At 41.1% G+C, this 15,222-nt stretch overlaps 1 protein-coding gene across 1 annotated transcript in view; it reads right to left on the minus strand.

Annotated features, from left to right (window-relative positions):
* Positions 1-15,222, minus strand: part of efhd1 (EF-hand domain family, member D1) — a 70,455-nt gene that overhangs the window by 17,132 nt on the left and 38,101 nt on the right. The window contains exons 2-3 of the mRNA XM_039826347.1: positions 6,253-6,400; positions 2,815-2,949 (exon numbers count right to left, since the gene is read on the minus strand). Coding sequence (XP_039682281.1) covers positions 2,815-2,949; positions 6,253-6,400 — 283 coding nt within the window. The remainder of the gene's footprint in view (positions 1-2,814; positions 2,950-6,252; positions 6,401-15,222) is intronic.

Below are 15,222 nucleotides of genomic sequence, written 5' to 3' on the forward strand. Positions count from 1 at the left end.
TGCCCCTTCCTCTTCCCCCCACTCCATCTCCATCCACCCGCTCCATCAGGAACACATCGCGCGTTACTCCCGGACCAGATCCCGCCGTAGTTCAATATCACGTCTCCTTAAGTCCTCTAATATTTCCTCATTTATGTCATCAACACATCCATGATTCATGGAAATGTTGTGTAAATCACAACAAGCCACAAAGAATGCTGCGACTTTTTGAGGATTGTACTGTAAAGTGCCTCCTGACCTATCCAAACACCTGAAGCGCATTTTCAGTAATATTTTCCTTTGTAATTATGTATGGTTTGCAAAAATGGGAACTGCTGCATCCATTTAGATGAGAGAAGTGTATGCACGTTGGCGTACACACGCCACATTATGGCCGCCAGGCATGCGCCCTAAAATAGCATCTGAATACACGCTACTGACTTTAGAGCGCCAGCCACTGACTTTAGACCAGGTTTTTCCTGGTCAGTGGCGGAATTGTTTTCTGAAACTGCAGAATAGCACCAAGTAACGTTTGCGCCGGAACACGCCTCCTCTTTTCGCTGAACCGCCCCCAGGAGCGCAAATATATTCCCTAATTTACCGAAGTGCGTTTGTGGAGGGAAAGGTCCGCTGTGCGTCGGGTGCAAAATAGGGATGATACATGCGTCGGTGTACAAAGGCAATTGCGCTGAGTGCAAGATAGGGCCCTATGAGTGCATCTAGTCTTAAAGCAAGACACATAAAAGAAATAGTACAAGGGCACAAAATGAGAAGAAAAAAGGGAACTAAGATAAGGAAAACAAGAGAGTATAAAAAAATGAAAAAAGTGGGTCCCAGAGGGTCACTCTCTTTAAACTTACAGTATCTTCAAACCACACAAGTACTAGGAACGTGTACTCGTCATTGAACACACTCAGCTTAAACAAAGTGTCCCTTTGGACGCAGCATGAACAGTGCTCTCAGGGATACAAAACAAAGGGTCCCTTGGAGCTGGGAGGAAACAACGCGTGTTGTGAGCGCACTTGACCATGGTCCACAGTTGTTCTCCGCGAAACGCAGCTGTCATGACACCCACTCACTCCCGACTCGAACCCCGACAATAAAGTCACCTTATGTGTAGCCAGTACATCACAAAGTCAGCTTGTGTGTAGCCACCCATAGGGCGCTGTGTGCACGGGGTAGCATATAGATTCACCTTAATCGAGCACACCTACGTTAAACATAATGTTATAAGAGTTTATTTGTGCACCAAACCACCCCGATCAGCGTACGCTACTGTAACTCTTCACAGTACTCACGGAACCCTATCCATTGCCCCAATAACGTGAGCAGCCTCCTCAGCTGTGTCGAAGGAGAAATCCTTATTGTTGTAGGTGAAGCGGAGGGTATTGCATCCTGAACCTGACGTTCTTGGAAATCAGCTTTTGGCACACATCGTTGAAGCTCCTCCGTTGCTGCAGGACATTTTGCGGGATGTCCAGACGAATGGAGATCCTGGCCCATTCGTATTTGAGCTTCTGTTTCGCACCAAGTGCTAATATCTTCATTTTATCCGCTGGGTAATGAAGCTTCATGACGACTACACGGGGCATCCCGGGTTCAGGTCACCGAGACCTCTGTGGCACCTGTCCAGTCGTATCCTGCCTTTCTTGGGTTCCATGTGAAGAAGTTTGGGCAGCCAGGTTTCAAAGAAATGCAGCGCATTGCTCCTTTCAATCCCTTTTTTCACCCCAAAAATCCTGATATTATCCCTCCGGGATCTTGCCTCCTGGTCATCCATGCGGTTAGTGAGGGCAGTGAGTTTATTTTCCGTGTCTGCTAGCCTGCCTTCCAAATCAGCAATGTTGTCTTCAGCACTAGAAATGCGATTTTCTGCCTCCTCAATACGCTGTGATTCACTTTCCAGCTTGGCCGTAATGTTATCCAGCTTGTTGGAAATCATGGACATCTTCTCTTCCATGACGGCCGCATACTGGACCCAATTCAGTACATAGATCCAAGAGCTCAGCTTTAGGGAATTTAAATCGGCATTTTGGTCCCTGAAGTCTCTTTTTCTCCTGATTCTTCCATTGGCGTAGTCCTGCAGGGCCAGCAGTGCCATCATGCAGCATGACGCACGGGGGTCACCGGAGTATTTATATGTTACAACAACAATTTGTGATTGTTCACACCTTGCCAACACAGCATCAACTAGTGGTATCCCCCCCAGAGATACAATTTGAAGACGAAAGAAAGTGTAATAGGCAAACACACTTTTCTTCATGCAGGTTTTGTCACAAACAGTATTAAAGTTCGGACTGATAACGAGGACATTAAGGTTAACGTTTTAAAGACAGATATTTAGTTATTTACACTGTGTTCTGCCATTATCTAATGGTAGGGTATTTGATGCTATCCTGTATTCCATGCAGTCGGGCCATCCCCTCCTCTTGCACTCCGTAGCGGACAATGTGATGGTGAGACAGCGGCGATTAAATATTAAGAAATTTTTTTTATTTAAGATTTGAGTTGAAGGTGTTTATAGAACAGTTATCACTCAGTACAAGCGCAAATAACACTGCTGGATTTAATCTTCATGGTAACGTTGATGATATGGAGTGAAAAAATGTGGGTGAGGCATCAATACTAGAAAATATTACGAGTAATCGTTATTCCCATTTACTCTCTGCAGTCTAACTTCAGTTCAACACCTCACCATAAACAACAAAAAACGTTGACCCAAAGTTCAAGTCCTTATGTTGAACATGCCCCTGAGGAAGTTGAGACAAAACTAGTTTTTGTCACTCTAAATGTGTATATGTCAGAACAAGTACAAGACAACACAGATACACAGACCTTGGCTTCGAAGAAGTCTTTGGCCCCCATCACTCCCTCAGTGGAGACGTTGATCTCCGACAGCCTGGCCAGAGCCATCAGACCACTCTCTTCCTGCAGCTCTCCAGCTGCTGCTCTCCGGAAAATCAGCAGGAACTGCATCAAGTTACATTACGTTCAGTAAACAAGTCTTGAAAGTCTGTGTTCATAGGACAAATTTTCTGTCACCTCAGTTTGCCCTTCTCCACGCATAATCCTCATTCCCTGCTAGCCCATTGAAAAAGCACGATTCCCCAACTCTGTTCTGGTCTACAGCATAACTGCTGCAGGCTAGTGCTGAAATTGAAAAATCCCATAATGATATAAACACCACATGGAGTCTCATTATTAAATTATTAAAGGAGTAATAGAATGCAAAACCGATTTTACCTTGTCATAGTTGAATAATGACAGTTTAGTGGGTAACTAGGACATACATAGAAGCTCAAAATCCCAATGACACCTCTTTCCTCATCAAATCTCACAATTTGAAACTGCCTCTGAAAACGGGCAAATCTCAACGAGCCGCCGAGTTGATGTCAACTCGGCGGCTCCTCCTCATTTGGCTCTAGTCTCTATGTTTGACACGCCCCAACATTTACATATGCTACACAACTGATCTGAGGTCAGCGCAGACATCAAGGAGTTCAGCGGCCAGTGCTGCCTCGCCGCCCGTCCTGCGTTCCTTCACAGACCCCGGCCTGCTGTGAGGTAAATGGAGCTCAGTCACGGCTGGCAGCCCACAGCCCTCCATACCCGCGCAAAGTCACCGTTTTATGGGTTAGTGGACTACCAAAATGCCGCTGCTCTGACAGAGCTCCAGGGCCTGCAACTCCCCTCTTCCTGCTAAATGAGTGAGTGAGAGCGCGGTCAGCGAGCTTGTTACGCCAGCAATCTCTTACCACAGTTTCCAGTTAATCTTTTAATGTGTGTAATTATAATGTGTTGAGTTATTTAAACAAATGATTGGGGAAATAAACGCCGCTTGTCCGTGAGTCTCATTGATAGAGCCTGCGGCTGAATGGAGCTTTATCAATGAGAGCTAGCTAGCCTCCTCTTAGAATTCCTCTGAAATTCACAAATATTCATTAACTTGAAATCGGACACCGTTGTTAGCTTTATAAGACCTTTAGGTAGATGTTGTATAAGTGGCGTGACGAAATTCAAACTGTAAATATACTTGAATTACGCCGAAAATGAAGCTAACTATCCGTGATTTGTAGCTACACGTAGCTAGGATTGATGGGACAGTCGCAGCTAACTAAACCCCTAATCTTCACAAATAGTCATTAATTTGAAATCAGACACCGTTGTTAGCTTTATAAGAACTTTAGGTAGATGTTGTGTAAGTGGCATGACGAAATTCAAACTGTAAATATAGCTACTCTCGTTATGCCGGCAGCTGGCAGCCAGCCAAGATTAACTGGAACTGTGGTAAGAGATTGCTGGTGTAACAAGCTCGCTGACCGCGCTCTCACTCTCACTCTCATGGGCATGGACACATGGGCCATTTAGCTTGCAGGAAGAGGGGAGTTGCAGGCCCTGGAGCTCTGTCAGGGCAGCGGCGTTTGGTAGTCCATTAGCCCAAAAACTGTGACTTTGCGCGGGTTTGGAGTGCTGTGGGCTGCCGTGACGGAGCTTAATCGTGCTCAGAGCAGGCCGGGGTCTGTGAAGGAAGGCAGGCCGGGCGGCAAGGCAGCAACACAGGCAGCCCGGCCGCTGAACTCCGACACACATGGAGGAAATATTTATTCATAATTCAAATTGAAAGTCCAAAGAGAAAACAAAGCAAGATCAAATTAAAAATATTATTATTTTTTTTAAATTTTCCATTTGGCTTTGGCTTTTGAATTTAATATTTGGCTTTTGAATTTCAATTTAACATTGGCTTTTAATTTTCATTTAATATTTGGCTTTTGAATTTCAATTTAACATTGGCTTTTAATTTCATTTAATATTTGGCTTTTGAATTTCAATTTAACATCAACAACTTGCCTTTTCGTTTGGACTTGACACATGTCAATGTAAATGAGGAGACGTGGCCCAAAGGCTGGTGGGAGGGTCTGAAACGAAAGGGGTGCAGAGGCACCTTATGAACAGCAGGGGGAGCTTACTGCTGGGGAGCATCTGTCTGCAGCTTCAGGCTTGATGGCCTCTTATTTCAAATGATAGAAAATGATGATGTAGGCTAAACACAAACGACATTTCATGCAACAACAGTGAAGTTTTCATGTAGATACTATAATTGGGCCTGTGTTAGTGAGGACTAGATTAGGACTGCATTTAAAGCTGATTCTGGTTCCCAACTTCGTGTGTCTGTTTAAAACACGGACTCAGACAACTTTTCTCTTTTGATGTTTTATTTAATTAAGCAACAGTAGAAACATGGGTGTGGGTAGCTCTGCGACGTGTGTTTGTGTGTGGTCAGATTTCGAGCCAAAAGCCAATGTTAAATTGAAATTCAAAAGCCAAATATTAAATGAAAATTAAAAGCCAATGTTAAATTGAAATTCAAAAGCCAAATATTAAATGAAAATTAAAAGCCAATGTTAAATTGAAATTCAAAAGCCAAATATTAAATTCAAAAGCCAAAGCCAAATGGAAAATTAAAAAAAATATATATTTTTAATTTGATCTTGCTTTGTTTTCTCTTTGGACTTTCAATTTCTCTTTGGACTTTCAATTTGAATTATGAATAAATATTTCCTCCATATGTGAGACCTGCTGTCGAGTCTCCAATGAGTTTCTATGTGGTTTGCTCAAACTAATCAGCGCGCAGCTCATTCTAAATATTCATGAATATACCATATTTGGAAGAAAAGCTCTTATCCAAATAGAGCCATATTCACAGGGTAGTTAAGGGCCTAATAAAATAGCATTCGGGCAATTTTCAGCCCAACCAATGTTACCCACCCTATTAGGAGACCTTAAGGAACAGTGTAAAATACCTCATGTGTAAAATTATTCTATCACCCCTTTAAATAAAAAAGGCCTACACAACTATTCCATCTCAGTTATCTGATGGTGTCAGAAATGTCACAAATCCTTTGGACATAGGAAATAGTTTCAATGACTTCTTTGTAAAAAACTTGGCCCCTCCTTGACCATAAATATAAAAACTACAAAGGATTCTGTCTTTATATTCAGTCCAATATCAAGGAGCAGTATCCTTGTGCAAGTATGTTTGAACTCCTACCTTCAAAGAAGTGCCTATATTAGAGACTATATTAGAAATCAAAAATTCTGCTGCAGGCCATGATGAGAGAACATGTCTTTTTCTTGAGACCCTCAGCCATGTTTTAACTTCATCCCTCAAACAGGTGTTGAACCTAGTGAGCTTAAAGTAGCCAGAGTCCCCCCTCTGTTCACACAGCTGTCCTACAGTACAGGAAGTGACAGACACACTGAAGTCTCTCTCACCTCTCGGAAGCTCAGCTTGCCATCAAAATCTTCGTCCACCTCTCTGATCATGTTCTTGAGGCCCAGGTGGGTCTGTGGAGCGCCCAGCTTCTCCATCATCAGCTTAAGCTCCATCAGGTCGATGAAGCCGTCTTTACCAGTGTCGTACCTACAAAGCACAACACCCCCCCCCAGCGTTAGGTCCAGCTGGGCTGGGAGCATGCTTACAGCCAACACAGCATACAGTGATGTAGAGTTAATGTTCTGTCCCTGTTACAAAACCCTGTAGCTTGGGCTAGGTATTGTTTTTGAGACTGGTTAAAATTTTTGGAGACCTCAAAACCCAGGACCTGATCCCATCAAGAACCTACCTGAATTATTATCTTTAAAACGGGACCCAATCCAGGAATCTATCAACTAACAAGCAGCTCTAATGAAAAGCAGCTGCTCTAATGTAATTTTTCCCTGTTTCTTCTGTGATAATTATGAGCTGATAGAGTCACCGTGGATCCACTTGAATAGAAGAAAACTAGACTTTTTGTTATTAGCTGATTTTGAAGAATAGACACATTTCCTACAAACCCTTTTTTGCTTAATAAAAAGTCATGTAGATAAAGAAGCATCTGTTTAAAGAATAAGTAAACAAGCAACTGGAGAACTGGGGTCCGTTTCAGAAAGCAGATTTAGTGAAAACTCTGAGTTTGTTAATCCTGAGATGAGGGAAACCCTGGGTTTTCTGTTTCAGAAAGAGAGGTAACTTAACCTCAGAGTCCTGGTCGGGAGCAGGTTTTCTTCATTAAACCTTAAGTTTCTCTCAGTCTCCTCCCTCTGACACAGCGCTCTTCCATTTCCTCATTCATTCATTCAGTCAGTCTGTATCAGGCGCATTTTAGCACAGTTTGTTATCCGCATGAATAAAAATAAAAAAAAGTGTTGGTTTATTAACCATGTTAGGCAGACTATAAAACTTTTTTTTTTGTCAAAACATGGCATTTCCTTTTGTCAACAATCCCGTTGATGAAGAAGCTGTATTAATTTGCAGGCTGTTAAACATATGTTGGGAGATATTGAGGCCCCGACACATTTTAATTTCCAGATAACTTCCTGTTTGAGCGGTATCGTTTCTCTTCCCAGTCTATTAGTTATGTAGCCTACATAACCTTATCCGTCCTTATATCACTAACGTCACCCATCGTGGACATGCTCTACATCCCAGCAGATTATTTGTGTCACATTAAATTTGTTTGCAACACTGGTGATGCAGTGCATTTTAGTAAAGCCGCTGTATAGCAAAGCACCGTCAGAAGAGTGTGACTCGCTCTGAAACATGTTTTAAACGTTTTTGTAGTGTTCCCTGGACACAAACCAGTAAGAGCCATTAAAAAGCAGTCCCACAGTATTGCAGGTTAATGATGTAAACCCTTTGAAATAAAAGATTATGAATTATAATTCTGTTAATGATGCAGCCTCAGAATGGGATTAGTAGGCCTAGTACTTTTTCACCTGCAGTATTGCACCTAAATGAAATAGATTATAGGTTCAATACCATTTCACCAGTAATATTAGGCTATACTTATAATTAAATATGAAATGCACTATATTGGAATATACGCATTTACTCTAGCAGCAATTTTCTCCCACGCAAATTCTCTCTTTTTATTGACCTTTTTCACAGCAGATATGTTGACTTGTCATAGTAGGAAAAGCACAGTTGAAATTGATAACCTTAACGATGGCTCAATTCCAACAAGTGTCCCTAGAAAGCTATTTCAGTGAGTCAGCATGCACAATACCAGGGCCTCTCCTAAGTGGAATGCAGCCATCATTAATGGGATTGAATACACCTGTGCTTTTCCTACTATGACTAGGGTTGGGTACCGTTTGGATTTTTACGATTCCAATGCCGAACCTGTACTTTTAAAACGATTCTTAACCGATTCCTAAACCGATTCTTGAAAAAGTGAAAAATGACATAAAAGAAAGGCTTTTTTTAATGGAGTGTTTTTTTATTATTGAAAATTATTTCAATTTAACAATATATTAACGTAAAGTACTTAAATATAAATTAAGTGAACCTAAGTCACCTAACACACAACTACAATAATTTAACAAATAACAGTTACACTATTAACAAGTAACAACAAAATAAATGTTGAGTTGGTATGCCAACCAGCTTCAAACTTTAGCAGTTCTTTTGCAGAAAAATGACCATATTTGCCTTCTCTGGCAAGATAGGACACCTCTCTGACTTATGGCATGTCCTGCACAGGAGAAAACTCTCTCAGATGGTGTCCAAGAGGTCTGTACACACAGGTATGAGTTTGAAAGGGCAGACAATTTGGGGAGGCTGTCCTGCATAGCAGAGTAAGTCTAATATGTTTACTAGCGATCACGTGCAGTCAGTGAATGGTTAAAATGCTTTCACGTCTGTTTTGGTGAGCCCAGAGGGGAAATATGGCATTTTAAAAGTAGCCTACATTTACGGTAGCTAGCTAACGGTAGACTACAGAGAAAGTGTGATATTTTTACGTCCGTTTCAGAGCGTGTACAAAAAGCCGTCTATCAGCAGGGATTTTAGAGTGCATGTCGAAGAATAGCGCGGAATTGCGCTTCACACCGCGAGCGGGTACATGCGCCACTTGGCAGAAAAGGGAGAAAGAAAAAAAGAGTCTGCCGCTGTCCGGAGCGACAGAGGGCAAATATTTCAGTCTGAACAGAAATGAGGAACCGGGTTTCGGTACCCAACCCTAATTATGACATGTCAACATGTCTGCCGTGAAAAAGGTCAATTGGCACCTTCAGACATACAAAACAAATTCCACGTGTGACAGGTAATAGCAGATGGTGCACAGAACAGATAAACACAGAACGTGCAATAGGGAGTGGGAATGACTTTAGAGACGTATTTCTTCTGAGGAATCCAGTATGTCCTATGACGTATGTTGAAGTGGATCTGCTGGTGATTTGGGTTCTTGGAACAGTGGAAAATGTCCCAAACGGTCTCCCAATTAATTGTGTTCCCCTCAGTGCTCAGTTCTCACTCCCATTTCCCCATTCTCCTATGGATACTTGCATCAGTTTAGCATAAATCCTGGACACTAATCCTCTCACAAGAAAATCAACAAACCATTTAATGATTGGGTGCGCCTTAAGACTATTTCCCATGGTACTCCATAACATTTTAGGGCTGATCTTAAGCGAAGATAAAAGTAAAAGGATGTCCTGGGGACCTCAAAACTAGCTCTCAGATCTTCAAAACTCAACATACCTTTCTCATTGAAAAGCTGGTCTAACCTGTTAAGATTCGGCTGAAATTTCATGCTCTTTGGTCTAAACGACATACCCAAATTAAAAGTGGTACAGCTCCCATATACTTTGACACTCTGGGGTGTGCCTGACATCATTGGAAAGGAAACACTCTAAATATTTTGTTAAAAGTGTCAGGGTGAGTCTAGGCCTTACTTACACAGAGTTACAGAGGCTAGAATGGAGGGTTTTTATTTCCGTCCAAGTCATACATCTGTTAAATGATTAAAATAAAATACTGTAAACACATCTGGTAAGATACAGATACACCCAGGCCATGGCAACATGTCTCAGCTTACTATAGAAAAAACCCAGAAGCCAAAAGACTTAAAATTTGATTTTATATGAATGTTTTTCTACAGAAATGTCTGTCCGTTTTTTCTTATTTTATTTTGAAAAGTTCAAAGAAAAAAGCCTATAAATACATAACAAAACACTTCTCAAATACACAAACACGCCCACATCAATCCCACACATACTAGAAATAACTATATACATGAATATATAGATAGAAGTAATTACAAATTCCATAGGCTGTGATATTCTGGTGATAGGCCCAATTTTTGCTTTGACAGAGCTCCTGCCAATACAGGGTTAAAATGTCATGCCCATATTTGGTATCATTCGAATTGTCTGCTCATTGGCTACAAAGCTAGACGGGTCTTGTTGCATTTAATTCTAAGCGGTGCGACTAAATGTCGCTCGTCTCCACGTGGTCCCTGACATGGTGTCATCGGCTTGTCCGCTTTCATTGGCCATATCAGAGGCAAACCTGAACGGATTGGCTAATATAAGATACCAATGGAAAGCTTAGAAGCTAGGGAATACGATGACCCCCCCAACAAGCATGTAGAAAGCTGGGGAGCGAAGCTATCGGCGATTGAAGTGCGGAAATGCAGAACTGTTTCGCGTTTTTCCGTTGTGATTCGGCCAGAAACTTCAACATTGTGAGGCGAATAGATCGTTTTGGAATATAACGCTTGGATATTACATTTCCTTGGACTCTTGGGGATTTATGAAAATCAAGTTTTGGGCAAAATACCACTGTTTGGCTGAAAGGACAACGAAAACAGGTATGCATGCACTCTCAGCTCTAACGACCAGCTGCGCGGTCTACGGGTGAATTGTTTTATTTTCTGTTACTTTGTAACAGTTGTGTAACTGCTATAAATCATCTTATGCTTTGTATGTGGGCTTAAATTAATCATTAGAGGCTAAGCTTTCAAGTGGTGTGTCGCATGGCTGTATATTTGGAAGATTTAATGCTTTAAAGTTATAAAAACGCTAATGAGTGGAAGTTTTATCGAGGTTACAGCGACGCCAAAGTCACAAAGTGTCCCGTTGATGGGACGGTGACCCTTGAGAGGCTAAAGTATAAATACCTCTGTCACTCCACTGCTTACAAGCAAAGGGTTTGTTACCAGACAGTAAGTGTGCATTGTGCCGTATTTGGGTATTCAAATGCCACTTATTGATGTAGCGTAGTTGCTCCTCCACCTGTTAAAAGTTGGTCAATGTGTTGGTGATAATGGGGCCATAGGTTAGCATATACTTTTTTGGACACACCCCTGCAAAGGCAAGGTATTGCAGTCTTAGACAGCAAGACAGACTAACCCTAACCTCTTATGAGTTTCTCCTAATGTCAGCAATTGATTTTTAGTTTTGCTCTATTTCTCTCCATGGAACTGTAGATGAGGGGTCCATCCACACTCTGAGGGCCTGTAGCTGAAAGGCTCTGTGATACATTTTAAGGTTGGGGAGTAGGGCTGAAACGATTCCTCGAATAACTCGAATAATTCGATTATAAAAAATCCTTGTTCAGGGTTCATACGCATTTTAACCAGTACTTTTCCATGACTTTTTAGTACTTTTCGGCAAATTTCCATGACTATGTGTTCCTGAAAATGCCGGTCGACATTATACAATAAGAATACTAATCTGTGTTAACGTTTACTCTCAGAGGTTTAACTATAAAATGAAGATAATGTATGTGGTTCATAGTGGGATTCATAATATCGCTCCCCGAATACAACGGTGAGGTTAAGACGACGTGAAAATACATTTATTAATCACATATTATTATGCTGTGTTAAAATAAATTCCATGACTTTTCCATAACTTTCTGGGTCTTTTTATGTTTCCAAAACCTTTCCAGGCCTAGAATATGCATTTTTCAAATTCCATAACTTTTCCAGGTTTTTTCAAAACGTATGAACCCTGTTCATTAAATCAATGTTACCAGCGATGTATGCTGACGGACGGTGTTTCCGCACGGATCATTATTACTGTCGCACACCAGACACTGCTCAGTCTGCTGCTGGCGACACATGCTAGAGCGTAAATAGCGAGGGGCTAAGAGAAGAGACAGGCTGGAGAAAACTACAGAAAATGTCCAAAGTTTGGAATCAGTTCAAACGTAATTAAAACGAAAACTCTGTACAGTATGTCTACTGCAAAATCGAGCTAGCTTACCACAATAATAGCATGACATCAGTGCTTCAGCATCTCAACAGAAAACATGGAGTCTAACTTAATCCTCCATTCCACGAAGCGGACCCGACAAAAGTAAATAACAGAATCGTATGGATGATGAAACTACACCAAACACAACAACTACCAAAAACAAAGACAAGAAAATAGGAATTGGTGACCACAATTTGATCTAAAGAGCTGACATGTTGACTATCCCTTTGGAAAAACAGCTGATTGTTGCGCAGCACTTTCTTTCTCTCTCTCTCTCTCCACGGAGAAACAGCTGATCAACTATCTACTAGCATAAGAGTAACAGAGCTGTTTAGCATTGTAATAAAATATATAAATGAAAATAGGTTTAGTATAACTAATATTTTACATATAGGCCTATATACAGATCAGTCTCAGGTTGAAACTGAAAGTTAAGTTGCACAACTTAATGTAATGTTTATGTATGCTTTAGTTTGAGGTTATTTGAAAAAAATGTTTTCTTTAAAAAACCAATATAATATGGCAATTGAATGCACTTAATGTTTAGTTTTTTGAGATATGATATTGTAAGCAATGTAGGCAATAGAAATGTAGCGTTTTTCCGAAAATTTTACCAAACTATTGTTTATTATTGCTCTTCAATATAATTTTTTTTTTTTTATCAGATTACTCAATTAACCAATGGAAGGCTCTGTGATACATTTTAAGGTTGGGGAGGGCCAAGCCTCCCATTGTTTGTGGTACGTTGCAGGGTAGAGTATTTTAGCCTAGGTTGTTTATTATTCCAAATGTACTGCTGAATTAAAGTATCAAGTTTCTTCCAGAAATGTATTGGTAATGGGATCATTGTACTTAAAAATTCGCAAAAGGAACTATGTTAATTTTAACAACAGCAATCCTTGACCGCAGTGATGCCAGCAGCGCAGACCAGTTGGCCAGATCCCTTTGAACCTTACTTTTTTTAGTTTGATAGTTGTCCTGGGCAACTCGCTGTAGCGATGCATGTATGATGATGCCCAAATATGTAATTTTGCTTTGGGTTGGTATTGTACCACTAATGGCAGATGTCACATGCCTGTTGTTCAATAAAATAAGTTTAATTTATTCCAGTTAATTTTCTAGCTGGAGATTTAGCCAAATTCGTTGAAGATCTTTTTTTGGAATAGAGTCCCCAAGATCAGAGACGTACAACAAAATATCATCTGGATTTAATCTGGAAATTACAGATTTTATTTTGCCTTATGGCTTGGGCTAACGGTTCAAGAGAGATTGCAAACAGCATGGGGGAAAGCGGGCATCCCTGCTCAATGGTAAATGTCTGAGATTGCAAGCCATTGGTTGAGACTATGGCCGTGGGATTTGCGTATAAAGTATGCACCATGTCAATGAATTTGGCCCCCAAACCAAGCCTCTTCATTACTTGCCACAAGTAGTTCCACTCTAGGCGGTCAAAAGCCTTTTCCGCGTCTGCTGATAAAACTGCTGCCATTGTTGGAAGGTTTCTGGCTTCTTCTATTACATGGAATAATCTGCGTACATTGTCTGCAGTGTATACGCTTTGGTATAAAACCTGATTGGTCGGGGTGGACTAGCTTCTCAATAAAGCGTTTTAAGCGGAGAGCCAAGACTTTGGAATAAAGATTAATATCGGTCCCAATGAGGCTGATGGGCCTGTAATTTGAGCACTCCATAAGATCTTTGCCCTTTTGGGGTATAATGGAAATGAATGCAGTGTTGGTTTGTTGGTGAAAAGTTCCCTTCTCTATGGTCGAGGTTAAAATTTGTAAAATGATAGGTCCTAACATGTCAAAGTACTGTAGAAGAAGTTCTGATGGAATTCCATCCAACCCTGGCGTTTTCCCTTTTTTAACTGTTTTTAATGCTGATTTAAGTTCCTCTAACATTATAGGTTGACCCAGTTCTTCTGCCTCCTCTGGGTCAAGAAGAGGCAGGTTTAGTTCTTTTAGGAACTCCTGTCGGATCTGGGTTGCAGGAGGACTCATACAGCTTTGAATAGAATGATTGAAAAGTGGCGCTGATATCTTTAGGATTTGTTGAGATACCTCGGTCTGTGTGGATGCTGTTGATAGTAGCTCTGGATTCGCTTTGTTTTAATTTCAGAGCAAGCAACTTGCTTGGTTTACAGCCATTAAAATAATAATTTTGCCTCACTGCATTATGAACTCCGCTCTCCTTAGTAGATAATTCAGCTCTGTTCGATTTGTGACCAAAAGAGTATGTGTAGATATAGAAAAACACGTCTTTAGAGACTGCTCTAGAGATCTACAACGTTCTTCCAACTCCACAATCCTTGCCTCTCTTTTTCTCTTCAAATTGACTGCAAAGAAAGTGTGAAATCTCTAATAACTCGTTTAGTTGCTTGCCAAATGAATGCCGGGCCCGAAACTGAGTCAGTATTGATTGATATAAACTCAGCCAGTTTGGCTCTAAACTCTGCATCAAAAGCTGTGTTCTGGAGAAGGGATTTATTTACTTACTTTCTCCTAACATATCACAGTGGAATGTGGTTATCAGCGCATTGTGATCGGACAGAATTGCTGGTTCTATTGCTATCGTGTGGAACATTGCCTTAAGCTCACTAGAACACAAAATGTAATCAATGCGGGAGTGGGTGTGGTAATGTGCGGAAAAAAATGTGTAATCCTTGCTAGTAGGATTGTGCATCCTCCATACATCTGTAAGATGGTGGGATTCCATAACAGCTCTAAACATGTCTGATGTGTGTTTTTGGGCCTTTGTGTGGTTGCCCCTGATCCATCCTGATTTTTTTTTTTTTTTTTTAAAGATTATTTTTTTGGGGTTTTCCCTTTATTAGACAGTGGATAGATATGAAAGGGGGAGAGAGATGGGGAATGACACGCAGCAAAGGGCAGCAGGTCGGACCCGAACCGTGCGCCGCTGCAGGACTCAGCCAACATGGGGCGAACGCTCCCACTGGGTGAGCCAGAGGCCGCCCCATCCATCCTGATTTAAATCTAGCACTGCATTCATGTCTCCCCCTATAATTAGTGAATATTCATTGAGAGAGCGCAATTCTTTGATTAGACGTGGGATAATGTCATATGTAGACGGTGCATATACCGAAATAAAGGCTATAATTTTCTACTCCTTATTGTGGTGCATATACAATATATCCTGCCTGATAAATCTTTACTACTTTTATCTACGGTGAGTGCGCATTTCCGCAACACAATAGAGTCC

This window comes from Perca fluviatilis, chromosome 2, assembly GCF_010015445.1.
Source record: "Perca fluviatilis chromosome 2, GENO_Pfluv_1.0, whole genome shotgun sequence".
Classification (NCBI taxonomy): domain Eukaryota; kingdom Metazoa; phylum Chordata; class Actinopteri; order Perciformes; family Percidae; genus Perca; species Perca fluviatilis.